At 33.1% G+C, this 15048-nt stretch overlaps 1 protein-coding gene and 1 long non-coding RNA gene across 2 annotated transcripts; one reads left to right on the top strand and one right to left on the bottom strand.

Annotated features, from left to right (window-relative positions):
* Positions 1–1051: 1051 nt before the first annotated feature.
* Positions 1052–1681, top strand: LOC112735389 (uncharacterized). Its single transcript, XR_011870455.1, has 3 exons — positions 1052–1121; positions 1212–1473; positions 1563–1681. It is a non-coding gene; the product is annotated as an uncharacterized lncRNA (long non-coding RNA).
* A 9471-nt stretch (positions 1682–11152) lies between these two features.
* On the bottom strand, positions 11153–13771 carry LOC112733310 (probable trehalose-phosphate phosphatase J). The gene is made up of 11 exons (XM_025782231.3): positions 13459–13771; positions 13230–13370; positions 13072–13143; positions 12898–12990; positions 12733–12795; positions 12533–12634; positions 12353–12430; positions 12126–12195; positions 11928–11998; positions 11706–11798; positions 11153–11586 (listed from the first exon to the last, which is right to left on the bottom strand). The coding sequence occupies exons 1-11, from the start codon at positions 13675–13677 to the stop codon at positions 11518–11520; spliced, it is 1071 nt and encodes a 356-aa protein (XP_025638016.1). The 5' UTR covers positions 13678–13771; the 3' UTR covers positions 11153–11517.
* Positions 13772–15048: the final 1277 nt, after the last annotated feature.

The following is a 15048-nucleotide window of genomic DNA, read 5'->3' as shown; positions in this document are numbered from 1 at the left end:
ATTTATTTGGTTTTTTAGTCTATGTTATATTCCTTAGCATCATTTGTTTTACTAATGTAAATTGTTTGGTGAAATAAGAAGGTAGTAGGGTACAAGTACAAGATCACTGATTAGTGTTTATTAGGCATTCAAGGGAACATGTTATCTGAGGTTAGGATTTGGTATATAAATTTCGAAATATGTATTTTCATTGCTTTCTTTCTGCGCATGAAAGCAACGGAACAGGTACATGAACTGAAGGGATCAAAGTAGGGACAAAGTACAATGATATATCACATGGCTGTTATAACATGACACAAATTTACAGGGTAAAGCCACATGCATTGGATCTGCAAGCTGGAATGGTGCCTTTCCTAGTCAACCTCAAATATGAGAACTAGGTTTTTGATATTTTATAATATATTGTGGTTTATTAAGCGTATCCATCACTAATTCTTTTGCTGCAGGTCCTACTGTTCTTTTTAATTATTGCTATTATTTTGAAGTTGTTTAATTTAGTAGACTTAGATCCTCCTAAAGCCCATTTTGTTTTCTATAGGCTGGTTTCAAATTTTTTTTAAAACAATTCATGAGATGTTTTGTAATATTTTTCTCATGACTTGAAAAGTGTGAACTTTCTCTGTGATGATTATGTCATGGGCGTGGGTTCTATATATCTTTCCCTTCTTCCATTTGTCTTCACACTTTCTCACACTTTCCAGGCTCAGGAAAGACCAGATTGCTATTAGCCTTGATTAGCATTTTGCTGGAAAACTTGGCAAAGAAATGTGAAGATAATTCCACTCAATTAGTTAAGTGAGTTTAACGAGGTTACTGTTGTTTGCAATGTCCAATTGGGGTTTTACTTTTAAAATTTTACTACATGATTTGATTCCACAGGGAGAAGATATAGCAGATGCTCCTTTGCAAAGAATTTCAAAAGAAATGGAGGAGAGGCAGTTAGAGATGAGGCTGGAAATAAAGGAGGCGAGAAGAACTCCAAGTTTATAGCATCGAGGAATGGTGTGCTTCAGGCTTGCACACTAACCTCGGCTCTGATTGCTCCAAGTTTATACAGCTGGTGTCTCATGTTGCATCAGCTGAAGGGTTGCCAATTTTGGATTGTTCATCACAAGTATCATGTAACAATAATACATTATTGGAGTTTCAATAGATATAATCATGAATATGATGTATTCATTTCTTTGTTTTCTGTTCTGTTTTGCCTGCAGTTGGTTTTGAGATGTGGCATCTTGAGTTGTTTACAGGATTTGTAGTGTTCATATCATCATCTCTCCGTTTGCTGTTGAACACATGGACAGATTTTGCCGATTCAAGCCAAGCAGCTAATCTGCAGGTAACTGCCAAGCCATGCTTAATCAAAATGTCATTTCAGAATTAACATTTCATAATCTTGGAATTATTCTATAGGTCCTTTGCTCTCTCCAACCCCTGGATTGCATGTTTGTTGCATTCCTTCCCGGGATTAGTGAGGTTAAAATTAACTTACTCTTCTTGCCTTATTATTTCACACTTTTTGGTTTACTTGACTTGTTGCCACATTGCAACATCTTACATTTCAGGAACTACTTTTCCGAGGTGCCATTCTGCCGCTTTTCGGAATGAACTTGAACGGTGTTGGGGTGGCTACCTTAGCATTTAACACATTGAAAGGGATGTGAAGATAATGTAGCTACTAACTTGGTAAGAGATATGTTTGAATGAAAATTTGTACAAAATTTTACCAAAGGTAACATTTTAAGCTTTTTATTTATTATGTGCTTGACATTTTACCAAAGCTAAGGCTGATGATGTTATTAATTAATAGTATTTATTTATTGGAGCAGATTTCATATGGAAAGATAGCCACTAATAATAATAGCAGAGGTAGAGGCAGAGCAGAGGCGGAGCTTGTGACACAGACCTCTGTATACCACTGGTCAATTGAAGGTGAGATAACAGTAATATGTTTAACCTTAATACTTTGGCCCTTCTATACTTCCCATGTATGTATATTCTCACTCATTGTGCTTGTAGCTTGTTTGAAAGTTATTGACTAGCATATTTTTTGGGATAAAATTAGACGCCTAGTATCTAGTTGGTGTAATTAATATTGATAACATTACTACAAATGTTAGTGTGCCATTTGAGTATCTATCTAGATTCTTAGTTAGTATGCCATTAATACTGTAATGCAATTCATGAAAAAAGAAAGCACCTTCATCACTCACTCAACAAAATCTCTTCTAACCATGAGATTTTTTCAAGCCAAAAGAAAATTGACTAATTTCTTAATTCATTATATCATAATAATAAAATTGTATAAAGCAAGCAAGTTACTGACCACTAATTAAAGAAAGTTGCAAAGACAGTAAATTTATAGGAATCCCTGGCTTAAGGTAAAAGGGGAGGTTGGGTGAGATGATGTTATATATAAAGGTACACAGTAGCCAGCTCATTTAACTGAGCATATATTAACAATTATCAATATATATATAATATTATATAGTTGAGGATAAAATTACATGGTTAATGGTAGCTTTGTTTACTTCTTACTTCTCTCTCCATTTTGACAGTTGAGGGATGATTTAATGACAATGCTTATTGCTGGTCATGAGACAACAGCTGCAATCTTTACTTGGGCAACTTTTCTTCTATCTCAAGAATGTTAATCTCAAAGTTGATATAATTGCTTGTTCCTAAAAGACCATTCTAGATCTCTAGTTATCGTAGCTTCTCTTCAGATTCTTCTCTTTGGCCAATATCATCTTACTAATTATTGAACTCACTGCAGAACTCGGACAAAATGAGGAAGGCTCAAGTAGAGGTAGATTCAGTGCTGGGTATAGGAACACCAACTTACAAATCACTTAAAAAACTGCAGTAGGTGCTCATTTCATGTCAGATTTTTACTTGCTTCCACCTATTTGATAGCCAATATTTTATTAGGAAATACAAGGTATATAAATTTATCACAAACGGTCAATAATCTTATTTTCTAAGAAAAAAGGGAAAGGAGGAGAGGGGGGTCGCCATGTCAAGATGAAATTTTTGTGCTTATGTTATTCATATCTAATAGAATTTGTATTTGTATCAATTACTACAGGTGGTAATAATAAACTTAAAGTTGACAAGTGCTTCTCAACTCTTGAAATGGCACCTCATCTTGAAAAGGTATTTTGAATTTGTCATCTGAATGATTGGTTGGTTTTTCTTCTTTTTCAAATTTTAGTCTTTTTAAATTTTGGAATTTGAAAAGTGAGGTAAGCCTAAGATTTGATATGATTGCATTGAACATAAACAGGTATTGTTGTTTGGAGTAATGGCTATAGAGATTAAAAAAAAGGCTCATCATTGTAATAGAAATTCCTAAATACTCTTGTTTTAGCTTTAACAGCTATTGCAACAGTTAGTGTAATCATTAGGATTTGTTAACTGCATTGTTAGTTTGTCATTACTTCTGAATGGCAAGAAGTAATTGGTCAGGATCTATTTTGGACATAAGTCTGTATTTTATCGTATTATTTTTAATATTTTGTAGTTGTAATTAATGTGATTGAAAAATGATGGTAGTATACTATATTTTGTTTTAAAGTATTTTTTATTTTAATTTTCTTCTACATTTTTAATGTCTTGCTTAAATATTTTTTTTTAATAATAAATGAATAGTAGTGTAATAATAATGTATATTAATTTTTAAAATTTCTGTTGACAGGTTTGAAACCTCCACAGAATAGCTGTTTTTTTTAAATAAAAAAGTCTTTTGTGGGGGTTTTAAACCATCACAAACATTAACCAAGAACTGTCACAAAAGTTTAATATAAAACTCCCACTAAACACACACAAAATCTTCACAAAAGACTTCGTGGCACCTCAAATTTTGGAGATTTTAAAAATCCCCACAAATAAGAGAAAAAACTGTCACAAATAAACAAAAACCTTGTATTATGGGTCGTTTAAAAAATAAGGGTTAAGTTCGATTTTGCTCCCCAACGTAGAGGCCAAAAATTGGAATCGTCCCCAACTTTTTTTTGCTACAAAATGGTCCCCAAAGTTTCAGTTTGTTTTAAAATCGTCCCTCGGATGAAAATACCACTCCCTCCCTCCCTCCCTTCTTCTTCCCCTTCTTCCCCAAAATTATGCAGAAGCACCAGCAGAAGCACCTCCCCTCCTCCCCTCTTCTTCCCATTCTTCCCCAAAATTATGCAAAAGCACCAACAGAAGCACATCCCTCCCCTCTTCTTCCCCTTCTTCTCCAAAATTATGCAGAAGCACCAGCAGAAGCACAAGCAGAAACAGAACCAAAAGCAACAACAACAATTAATCAAACAGAAGCAGCAGCAGGACAACAATAACAATAAATCACTAATAAATCAACAATGGAATCAAGTAGAAATAGAAGAAGAACAACAATAACAATGAAACAATATAATCAATCAGAATCAGAATCAACCAGAAACAACAATAATAAAAAATCAACAAATATGATAGAAGCAGAATGAAAAAAGAAGAAGAATGATGGAAGCAGAAGCAGAGAAGAGCAGCGGTGGCGGCGGCGACGGCGAAGACCCTTTCCCCTCTTCTTCCCGAACCCCCTCCCCCCCCCCCCCCTCTTTCTCCCTTCGCATAACCCCTTCCCCCTTTTCCCTTTACTTTACGCATAAAACCCCCCTCCCCTCTTCTTCCTCAACACCCCTCCCTCCCCCCTTCTTCCCTTTCCTCTCCCTCCCCCCGTTTCTTTTCGCATACCCCCCTTTTTTCTTTCTCCCGATCCAACAATATTCCAAATTCAAGCCAAATTTAGTAACAACAATATTTCACAAAAAAATCAGAAATGCTACAAAAAATTCAGTTCACAGAAGAAGAAGCTGGTGGTGGTGCTGTGCGATGCGGCAAGCGGCAGGATAGCAGCGCGGCTGGGCAGCGGTCTCCCTTCTCTCCCCCCTCCTCCCCCCCTCTTTTCTCACGCCCCCTTCTCTCTCTCCTCACCCCCTGCTTCTGTTATCCCTTTCTTTCTTTTTTTTTTTATTTATTTTATTTTATAATTTTTTATTGAGGGATAATTTAGTAATAAAAAAATAAAATTGGTAAAAAGGACGATTTTAAAACAAACTGAAACTTTGGAGATCATTTTGTAGTAAAAAAAAATTTGGGACGATTTTTATTTTCGACCTCTACGTTGGAGACCAAAATTGAACTTAACCCAAAAAATAATTAGTGCTTTTGTTCCTAGTCAGTCTTCTGGTTTATGAGTTGTTTGGATGCTTTATGAAGAATATTCTTAATTAAACTACAATTGTAAAGGGACATGATAATACACCATTTTAATTAATCGAAAATATTATATGATTGGCGTAATTTATTATTTTTTATCAATAATTTCTCAATAATATTTAAAAGTGTTGATCAAATATATGGTGTTGAGTTGTTATATAAAAAATATTAGATTATTAGCTAAAAGTATTAAAATTTCTGACTTTTAAATTTTTTTAATTAATTAATTTATAAAAATAGTATTTATTTAGGTGTTATTAAGTTGTTAAAAAATTATTTTTAGTAAATTTTTTATTTTTTATTTTTTAGTGTGTTTGATAAATTTTTAATAATAAAAAAATATATTTTTAATGTAATAAATAAATAAATAAATATTTTATATTATTATACCTAAATATAATTAATAACTAAAAAATATTTTTACATAAAAATCTAAATATTAAATTTTTTATTTTTTAAAATTTAAAAAAAATATCTAAAAAAATCTTTTATTAGAAGCTCGTTGAAATAAGTCCATAGACTAATTACAGTCGCTTTCGTAACACCTATAAAGTTCAACATCCCACGACGACTATTGCGACCACCACTAACATTTGTCAAAATAATTATAAAGGGAAAGTGTGAGGAGCTAATGAAATATTTGTACAAGGTGTACAATAGAAGTTTTTGGAGTATTAGAGATATAACTATTAGTGTTACCTTTTTTTATCAATTGAAGTTTTTGGAATGAGTGGTATCATGACATAGTATTAGAGTACTAGATCCGAAAGGTCAAGAGTTTTATCCTTTATGATGAATCCCAAAATCAGTTTAAGCTTTTGGGAAGATGTTTATTTTATAACTTAATAGTCCATTGTACACATTATACAAATAGTCTATACCCTAAATCCAATTATAAATGATTAGTAATACAAATTAGTAATTATTTTTAAGAGGTCCTGTTAATAACTGTCTAGTAGCCAACGTTGGGGCATTGGCAGCAAGATTAACGTGAGCTTCCGAAGCTTCAGAAAAATGATTATCCTAATTAGCACATGCATATAAATCGAGCCTAAAGACCTGAATATCTGATACACAAGATTAAAAAAAAAAAATTGGGTCACTAATATTTAGTATTTTTTGTTATTATTTAATTAAAATAAATATTAAATTATTTTTAATAAATAAATTTTATTAATTTATATATATAAATTTTAAAAAATATGAATATAAATTATATTAATTCATATATATAAATTCTAATAAATATATATACAAATTATATATTTTTTATTTTCTTACCTACAAAATTTTATAAATATGTAAATAAATTATTACTGACTAAGTATCGGTAGAAAATAATAATATTTATCGGCAGCTAATAGCATTACTCAATTAAAGGTACAATTAAATCAGTCCAAGCTAAGTGAAATACCACATGTTAAATTGGATCTATATATATATATATATATATATATATATGAGTAATTAACATATTTGATTTTAATTGCAAACGGAATTCGTTTAACCTTTTATTCTACGTTTGTAGATCAACCTTGAGAGGTATTATAATCTTTAACTCATGCCAGAGATAAATTTGAGAAAAGAATAAAAATTAGTTAATAATTAGTTAATATAAAATGATTGGAATAAAATGAAATTGATATTTTTTACTTTTGAAAACAGCAACAATATTACAATACTTATTAACGTTTTATTTAGTTGCAAAAATATTTTTAGAAAGAACAAAAATATATTAAAAACAACTCATCTTTATATACACTTATTAAATAAAAAGTATTGTACGTCAGTACGTCTACATTTTTTACCCTTTTTTTTATCGCACATTAACATTCACGATAGAAACAAAACAATGATAGGTATGAGGGGAAATTAAATAGGAGCTTTTTCTTTGGTTATGAAGAAGGGTCGTCTTAATTAGCTTGTTAACTCTTTGAAACAAATTATTATCTATGTTAAAATGTTTAAATATTTTTTAAAAATAATTAGCACTTTAATAAGTATCTTTAGCTAAACCGATAAAGAATAATTTGATTTTGCTTTAGGGCTGGGCAATAAACCCAAAAGGAGAAGCACTTTAAATTATTATTATTAATAATATTATTATGAGATGTGGGGTGTTGAAAGAAACCGACCTGCTTTGTAAAGCAATATTGCAAAGGGGAGTTGCATCTTTTTTCTTCGTGTACACTATGGGGCAAGCACATGGTTACCTGAGAAAACAGCCCCTTTTTTCTTTCTTCTTTGTTATCATTAAGTGGGAGGATCATTCATTCATTGTAACTGGAAACGAACAAGAAACGATGTTTTATTCCTTTCCATTGGGGATTACTGTTTGAATTTTGTTTTTAATGGGTGGGTCACATTTATGTATGTCCATGTCAGTTTCTTGTTTTATGTTTTGTGTTGTTACACTTCATCCACATATACATACATTGCAAAGTTTGTCAATCAGGAAAGCCACAACTCATGTTTAATGTCTTAACCTTTATTGTGTAAAACCCACTCAACTAGCATCCTTAACTACTTATAGCATATGCATCATGCACTTTAATTATTATTAGCTTGTTAATTATTTTTATCAGAAAACATAGTGCCTTGCACCCCATTTAGCAGTGCATGCATGTGACTCCTGTATCTTATATCAAGAGAATAAATACATGCAAGTTAATCGGTAATCAATTATTATTGTACGTAGTATAATTTGAATGAGTGGGCTCGACACTCCAAGCGGGGACCGATTCCCGAAGGCAATATACGTGTAAGAAATATTGGTACCTCCCTTTGGCAAGAACAAAACACGTGTACTTGAGGACCATTAATGGCCCCAACACAGGATTCTGACAACCACCTCAATATGCTACATGCCATTGCCCATTGCTCTATTCTTTCCCATGTTGCTTTCATTTTCTTACTGCCTGCTGCTATGGATCAACATTTCAGAATCATGCATATCATATCTAAACTCTTTCTTATAATGTTATTATGATGCATCATTTCTATGATTTTTAATACAAAGCTAGGTTTGGGTTGGTGGAAACAGCACCACATATATATATATACACATGTAAGCTTATATAATGGGTGACCAACAATAGTAGTGAGACTACTACTGCTACCTTAAATCTACTATATCTATATGTAGCATTGCATTTTATTATTTTGTTGAAATGACAATGCAAGTGCATTTAATATTAATACTCTTCTACCTAACTCTACATTTACTTTCTACTCCTAAGATCACGAGTCAATGTCTCTTATATATATATATATGGTAAAATTTTAATATGTTTATGTAACTATGGTAGATATGAAAATATTGTTAAAATTAAATTAATCTTTTTTATATTTTAATAATTTTTTAGTAATATTTTTAAAAAATATTATTAAATAATACAAAACATTATTTTAATTTTAATAATATTTTGTAGAAGATCATAATAGGATACTAGAATATATATATTATATATTAGTAGCAGCAGAAGTTAGTGAAAAAGAAGCAAAGACAATAGGCAGATTATAATGGAGTTCAACTTTTCCTAACTCGCCAATAATTGAAGGCTTCAAGAATATATAGTTTAAATGAGCCTAAGACACATCAATCATGGTGTCATATAGAACATAGTTATTCTTTCAATGAGTTCAATCCTTCCATCAAATATCTCCTTTTTAGTGGATTCCAACTCCTCATTTTTCAACCCAATATAGATTCCCCTAACCCATTACTACTAGTGTCTTTCACTAACCTGACCATTAATGCTTTAATTAGCTCTTCTGCTTATTATTATTATTATTTAATATTTTATTACAAATTCAAATTTAATTAGAAACACCATTCAGCAGATGCGCTTTCCCTGAAGTAGGTTACTTCAAAGCAACAAAAAAGAAAGAAAGAAAGGTTTACTTTTCTTCGAACTTAAGTACCAATTATTGTTAATATTCGGGCAGTCACTGTTTCCATCTTCTTTTTTCTTTATGTGAATATAACACGCAGAATCTAGGCCATAACATTAGCTTATGGATTCGATGGTTACATTACATATCATATATTTTGAGTTAGCTTTTGTGTGTGTTTCTTGTTTCAAGAACAAGGGCACAGCTTTTTCCATGTGTCTAATATATCTTTGGTCATTTCATATGATTTGTGATTGCACTACTTTTGCTTTTTATGATAAATTAAAACTCTCTCAACTGCATGCTATGTCTTATTTTATATATAAGTTGCCAACTCACATTTCTACTTAAGCAAAACAGGCATTTTGGTTCATAAGAAAGTGGACATCAAAGTCACCATGGAATTATCCCAAACCTTTCTTTCTTTCTTTCTTTCCTTCCTTCCTTTAGAAAAGAAAAAATAAATAAATAAAAGGATTGAAGCATGCATCGGTATCTGCTAGACTACTACCAATACTTAAAATTAAAACACCTTTATAGACATAAGACACCAAATCTACTTTACTTTCTCTTATTTTAATTTAATTATCTACTCCATGCTGCATGTGATTTGCAGAACTTGAAATTGAATACTGCCCTGATGGCTAGTTGTTCACAGTCAAATTAAAGTTATATATTGAGTCAATCAAAGACTTGATCATTTTTTATTTCCACCCAAACCAATAATCAAGAATAGTGGTATAAGAGACATGATGGAGGGTATGCAAGAGGAAATCACCTTTTCTAACTATATATACCATATTTAGGACTTCATTTTGTGAGGGATGCATGCTTATCCGTACCGTAATCTCTGTGTGTTGGGTCTATGGCCATCATATATTTCCAAGACTCAAAGCAGTCAGAAAATTAATTGTCAGCACCGCTTGACAGAGAGCCAGAGTTAGCCATAGCTATGTAGTGTACTTGTTTAGCTTGGGCATGGACAAGGGAACATTGATTCAACCGTTGAATAATGACAAAGAGCTACCACTGCATATGTAGCATAGGCCGATTTGATTTGTATTTATTTATTTTATTGAGTCTAATAAGCTCACAAACGACTACATACAACAGCAACTTTTGAGTCAGCTGATGATATTGAAATTTGGTAATAATAAGGTAGTTCCATATATATAAGGGCCCCCCCTTGCTTATTACCTGAATCTCTTTGTATCCAATCATTGATGGTTATGATGATCTTATCTCCACATTAAGGATATCTTACTGGGATAGCATGTTCCTTGATCCTGCTATTGCAATTCTCTCTCTATATATTACTTCTAATAATGATTACTAATGCACGTGCAACTAAGTGGTCCTAGTTTGCCACCATACACAAGTGGATCGATCATTCTAGAGGGTAGAGTACCCATGCCATCTTTTGACTTTTTGACTTTAATTTTACCAATCCACAATGAATTCACTAGTTTGCATAAATTAATTAATGAAATCTGTCAATAACTCATCAAGATTGAATGTCCATTAATATTTGTGTGATAGATCTTCATAAGCCTTTTCATGCTTAATTCTTTCAAAGGCTCAATAGTCAATAATTGCCACTACATATAGATAGCAGCTTCTCCCTTCAATTCCTCATTCCTTTCTTTGAATTTTGCAAATAAAATAAGATGATATTATATTATAGATGTTAAACAAAACTTATATATCCCTTTCGATCACTTCTTGTCTCTAAGCCAAAATACCATCACCTCATGGGCTTAGTCAACATGTCATAATCCATAGTAATTTAATTTCTTTAAATTACAGCAATGTTTGTCCCTAGTTCCCTTGGTGTTTAACGACGGTATTTTCAATGTTCTCTTTACAAAATAAAAAGAGAAATATATATATATATATATATATATATATATATATCCGTACGAGGTGGCAAACTGGATTATATACGTAAACTACTAATAATGTAACAATTGAGATGTTAATTATAATTATAATAATAAAATATACATAACATGAAACGGAGGTTATAATAATAATAATAATAATAATAATAATAATAACATGAAAGACAACTTTAACCCATTCAGACTTGCATCTGAAGCTACATAGACTTATCCCTGTACTGCTGCTACTCGGCTAATTACATCAACTTAGACCTGATTCAAACTCAGAACGAAAGACACTTTTGTCTTTCTTTTCGCATACATTTTTCTTCTTGTTCTAATCTCAGCAAAGCATTACAATACCAAAAAAAAAGAAAAAAGAAAAACTATATCCCACCGTAGCTGAACTTGATTTATAATTTTTTCTGCCACGGCAGGGATGTAATAGATATATATATATATATATATATATAATTTGGTCTAAGTGAATTTACACCCTAGAAGATGCTTGCAGGGATTCTTTCTTCCACTCCACCAAACGTTGAAGAAAGTCCATAACCTGCATGAGAAATAGTAAACAAATAAATAATCAGATATTTATTAACTTGGCGTACAGTACGATGGTGCAACAAGAGACAAAAGAAAAAGGAAACAAAAAGGAGAAAATTATATACTTGCCTCATTAGGTTCTTGTAAAGAGTATGCTGCATTAGTGTCTTTCGGAAATTTCGAGACAAGAATTCCAAGACCTTGTCCTCTGTCTCTCAATTTCTGTTTTCTCATTTAAGTTAGTTCAAATTATCCCAAAACAAATTGTGGTCAACCAATATAATTAAGTAATTAACTATGTACGATATATTATAACAATGGAATAAAAAATCGAGAGGAGTACTCGGATACCTTGAATGCGTCTTCATCGGTTCTATCATCTCCAATATAAACAGGAAATACATCACTACAGTTGGCAAATCCTGTTGATGAAAGCGATTAATTAATGTACTGTTTAATAAAAAATAAGATTGAACGAATAAATTAATCCTATAAGGAGATTGGGTGTCATCCTCTCAGGTAAGGGAACTAGATCAAGAGAGTACTGACCAAGAGACTCTAACAAAAAATCGAGGGCCTTCCCTTTGTCCCATTTAATAGTAGGACGAATCTCCAATACCTGAATAAAGAAACAAGATTGAAAGTGAGACATCCACATTTCTCATTCTTATGCGTCTTCGCAAAGCTAATTAATATTAATATATATAACTAAATCACATACCCCACCATATAAGCAACAAATAAAAAAATTAATAATAAAAAGAAGCATGTCCCACCTTCCTCCCTTGGCTAAGACGAAGCTTCCGGTACTTCTTTAACACTGATCTTACTTGTTGCGCCAGTTCACTCCATTTCTGTGCATCCACCCACACCCACCAGCACATTTTTATTATTCCAATTCAATCAAACAAGAATAACTTTCTGTCAGCAGTTAATGAAATTAATTTCTGAATTACCTTCTCGTCAACACAACGAAAATGAACAGAGACACAAAATTTGTTGTTCTCCACCCGGGCACCAGGAGTTGATTTCGTTTTCTCAACCAACTGTTGGTACACCTGAATAATTGGTACCAAACAGAATTACACTTTTTTTTTTATTTATTTATTCTTTTTTTATTTAATTAAGAAAGAAAAGAAATATATAATTGAGTCACCTCATCTATGAGAGGAAGAAATTCAGCGGCAGGTTGAAAAAGAACTGCCTCTGACTTGGTGTCCTACAAATGAAAGCAAGCATGTAGAATAATGCAAAATGAGTAAATGACTCAAGAGTAGATGTAAAGGTAGCTAAGCTAGCTAATAAGGTTTGACTCACTTACTTTGTTATATTTGGAGGTCTTTGTTGGGCCTTTTATATCCATGCCATGGCTTCCAGCATAATATAGTTCCGCCAACCGAACAAAGTTATATACCTATTTGTCACATTACAATGTGAAATTACTTCAAACAAAACAAGATTGGATTGGATCGCAGCAAGTGGAAGCAAATTGTACCTTGTCTCTGCATCTGCCCGTAACTATAGCAGTAGGAAAACACGTTGCAAGCTTCCTCACAGTCTTTCTCATCTGATATATATATATGTTATGTTTTGTTATGTTATATTACGTATGTATGTGAATCAAATATATATATATGATAAGAAGACACATACTGAATCGGACATGAAAGCACGATCGGGGTCATCGACTATGGGTGACAAGGTGCCATCATAGTCGAGAAACATGACTATTTGCTTTCCCTTTGATGCATGTATGATTTGTTGAAACATGTCTAGTGCCGATGGGTGGTTAAGCTGCTTTCACATACATTAAAGATCAATTAATTAATTAATTAATTAATAGATGGAGTGGTGAGTAGTAAGTAGTATTATTAGTTCTCACAATCCAAGAAGAGGAGTGGTCTTGAGCGAGAGAAGGAGTGGATTTGAGATGAGTGGGAGAAGAAGCTCTCATGGAGTCAAGCCAAGCATTGATTTCAAGGGTCTTCAAGACAGTCCTCCTGGGAATGGGAATGTAGGCTCCCGGTATAGCCGGTGGCTTTTGCGCCCTTTTAGTCTCCTCGGCGGGCACAACCACATTCTGTTGCGTCATAGTGAGCATAAGAAGAAGAAGAAGAAGAAGAAGAAGAAGAAGAAGAAGAAGAAGAAGAAGAAGAAGAAAGAGTGAATGTTGTGGGGGGAATGAGAGATAGCCCCTTAGCCCCTGCTTGGATTTATAGGTAGAGATGCTCCGAAACAAAACAAAACTCACTAAAGAGGCCCCCAATATCCCTGTGGTCCCTCCCACTATTCTTACTATTACTCTCCTTCCTACATGGCTTGTGTTTTCCAATTCAAAAAGAATAAGTGAATAACTACCACACTCACTGCTCGCTTTCTCTATTCCCTTCCCTTCCATTCTCTTCTCACTTTTATTCCTTCTTTATTTTTTTTATTCTTTTTTCTTCTTTTCGTGTTTATTTAATTGGAATTTCTTTTATACTTACTCTGTGTAAATAAATTTTAACACAGTCAAAAAAAGTGAAAGTATAAATAAATAATATAAATATTGAATAACATAAACAACGATTTAAAAAAAAAGTTAAATTAATTATTAAAATTAGATAATGTAACATTCGTCACATCACATTTTTATTCCATCTCAATCATCTTTCCCTTTCGATTCATGTTTTTTCCTTCCACCACGCTATGACAGAAATAGCGCTGTAGCTTCAACCGCCACAAGGTACAGTACCGCCAAACGCCGTCCACCATCATGGCTTTTTCCCCGCGCACCGCAGCCCCACGCCATTTCACAATTCGTAATAGCGTCATCCGACCACCGCAGTCCTTCTCCATCCTACAATTCGCAGCAGCAAAAACAACTACCGTAGCCCCTCTCCCTCGCGTTGCTAGCTACGTCACCCGACCACTGGAGCGACGTCTTCCTCACGATTCACAGCAGCGCCATCCGACCACCATAGCACCTTCTCCTCTCAGATGAAGAAGGGCGTTCACATCGTCTACGTGCCAAGAAGAAGTGTTATTGATGAGGATGCACTCGTTAGGGCCTTTGATGACAGAATTGTAGCTCAGACAACCCTTGATGTGTTCACCTAGAAGCTTCCGACAAAAGACAGCAAATTCGTTCAACACTGTAACGTTACTTTAACCCCTCATCTTAGAGTTAACATTAAAGAGGCTCAAGAGGGTGTTGCTATTGGGATTGCGGAGGCTATGCTTGGTGCCTTGAAGGGCGAGCTGTCCTCAACCGTTGTGAATGTTTCCATGGTACCCCTATGGTACTCTCAGAACTGGCTCCCTATGTGGTGCTCGTGGAGAACTGTGGTTGGTGTTGTAGGCGTGGTGTTGGTATCGATATATACTGGATGTTTATTTTACTAGATATGAGGATGGTTATGTTTATTTTAAATTGAATGTTTAGTTTGTTATATTGGATTTAAATATATACAGTTAAATTATACTAAACATT

The sequence above is a fragment of the Arachis hypogaea genome, chromosome 13, assembly GCF_003086295.3.
Source record: "Arachis hypogaea cultivar Tifrunner chromosome 13, arahy.Tifrunner.gnm2.J5K5, whole genome shotgun sequence".
Classification (NCBI taxonomy): domain Eukaryota; kingdom Viridiplantae; phylum Streptophyta; class Magnoliopsida; order Fabales; family Fabaceae; genus Arachis; species Arachis hypogaea.
This window is presented reverse-complemented; position numbering and strand designations above follow the sequence as displayed.

Coding starts and splice junctions, on each gene's coding strand:
- LOC112733310 (XM_025782231.3), bottom strand. CDS start 13,677: ATGCTCACTATGACGCAACAGAATGTGGTTGTGCCCGCCGAGGAGACT. Junction 13,371..13,458: donor ACCACTCCTCTTCTTGGATT/GTGAGAACTAAT, acceptor ATGTGAAAGCAG/CTTAACCACCCATCGGCACT. Junction 13,144..13,229: donor GTGCTTTCATGTCCGATTCA/GTATGTGTCTTC, acceptor TATATATATCAG/ATGAGAAAGACTGTGAGGAA.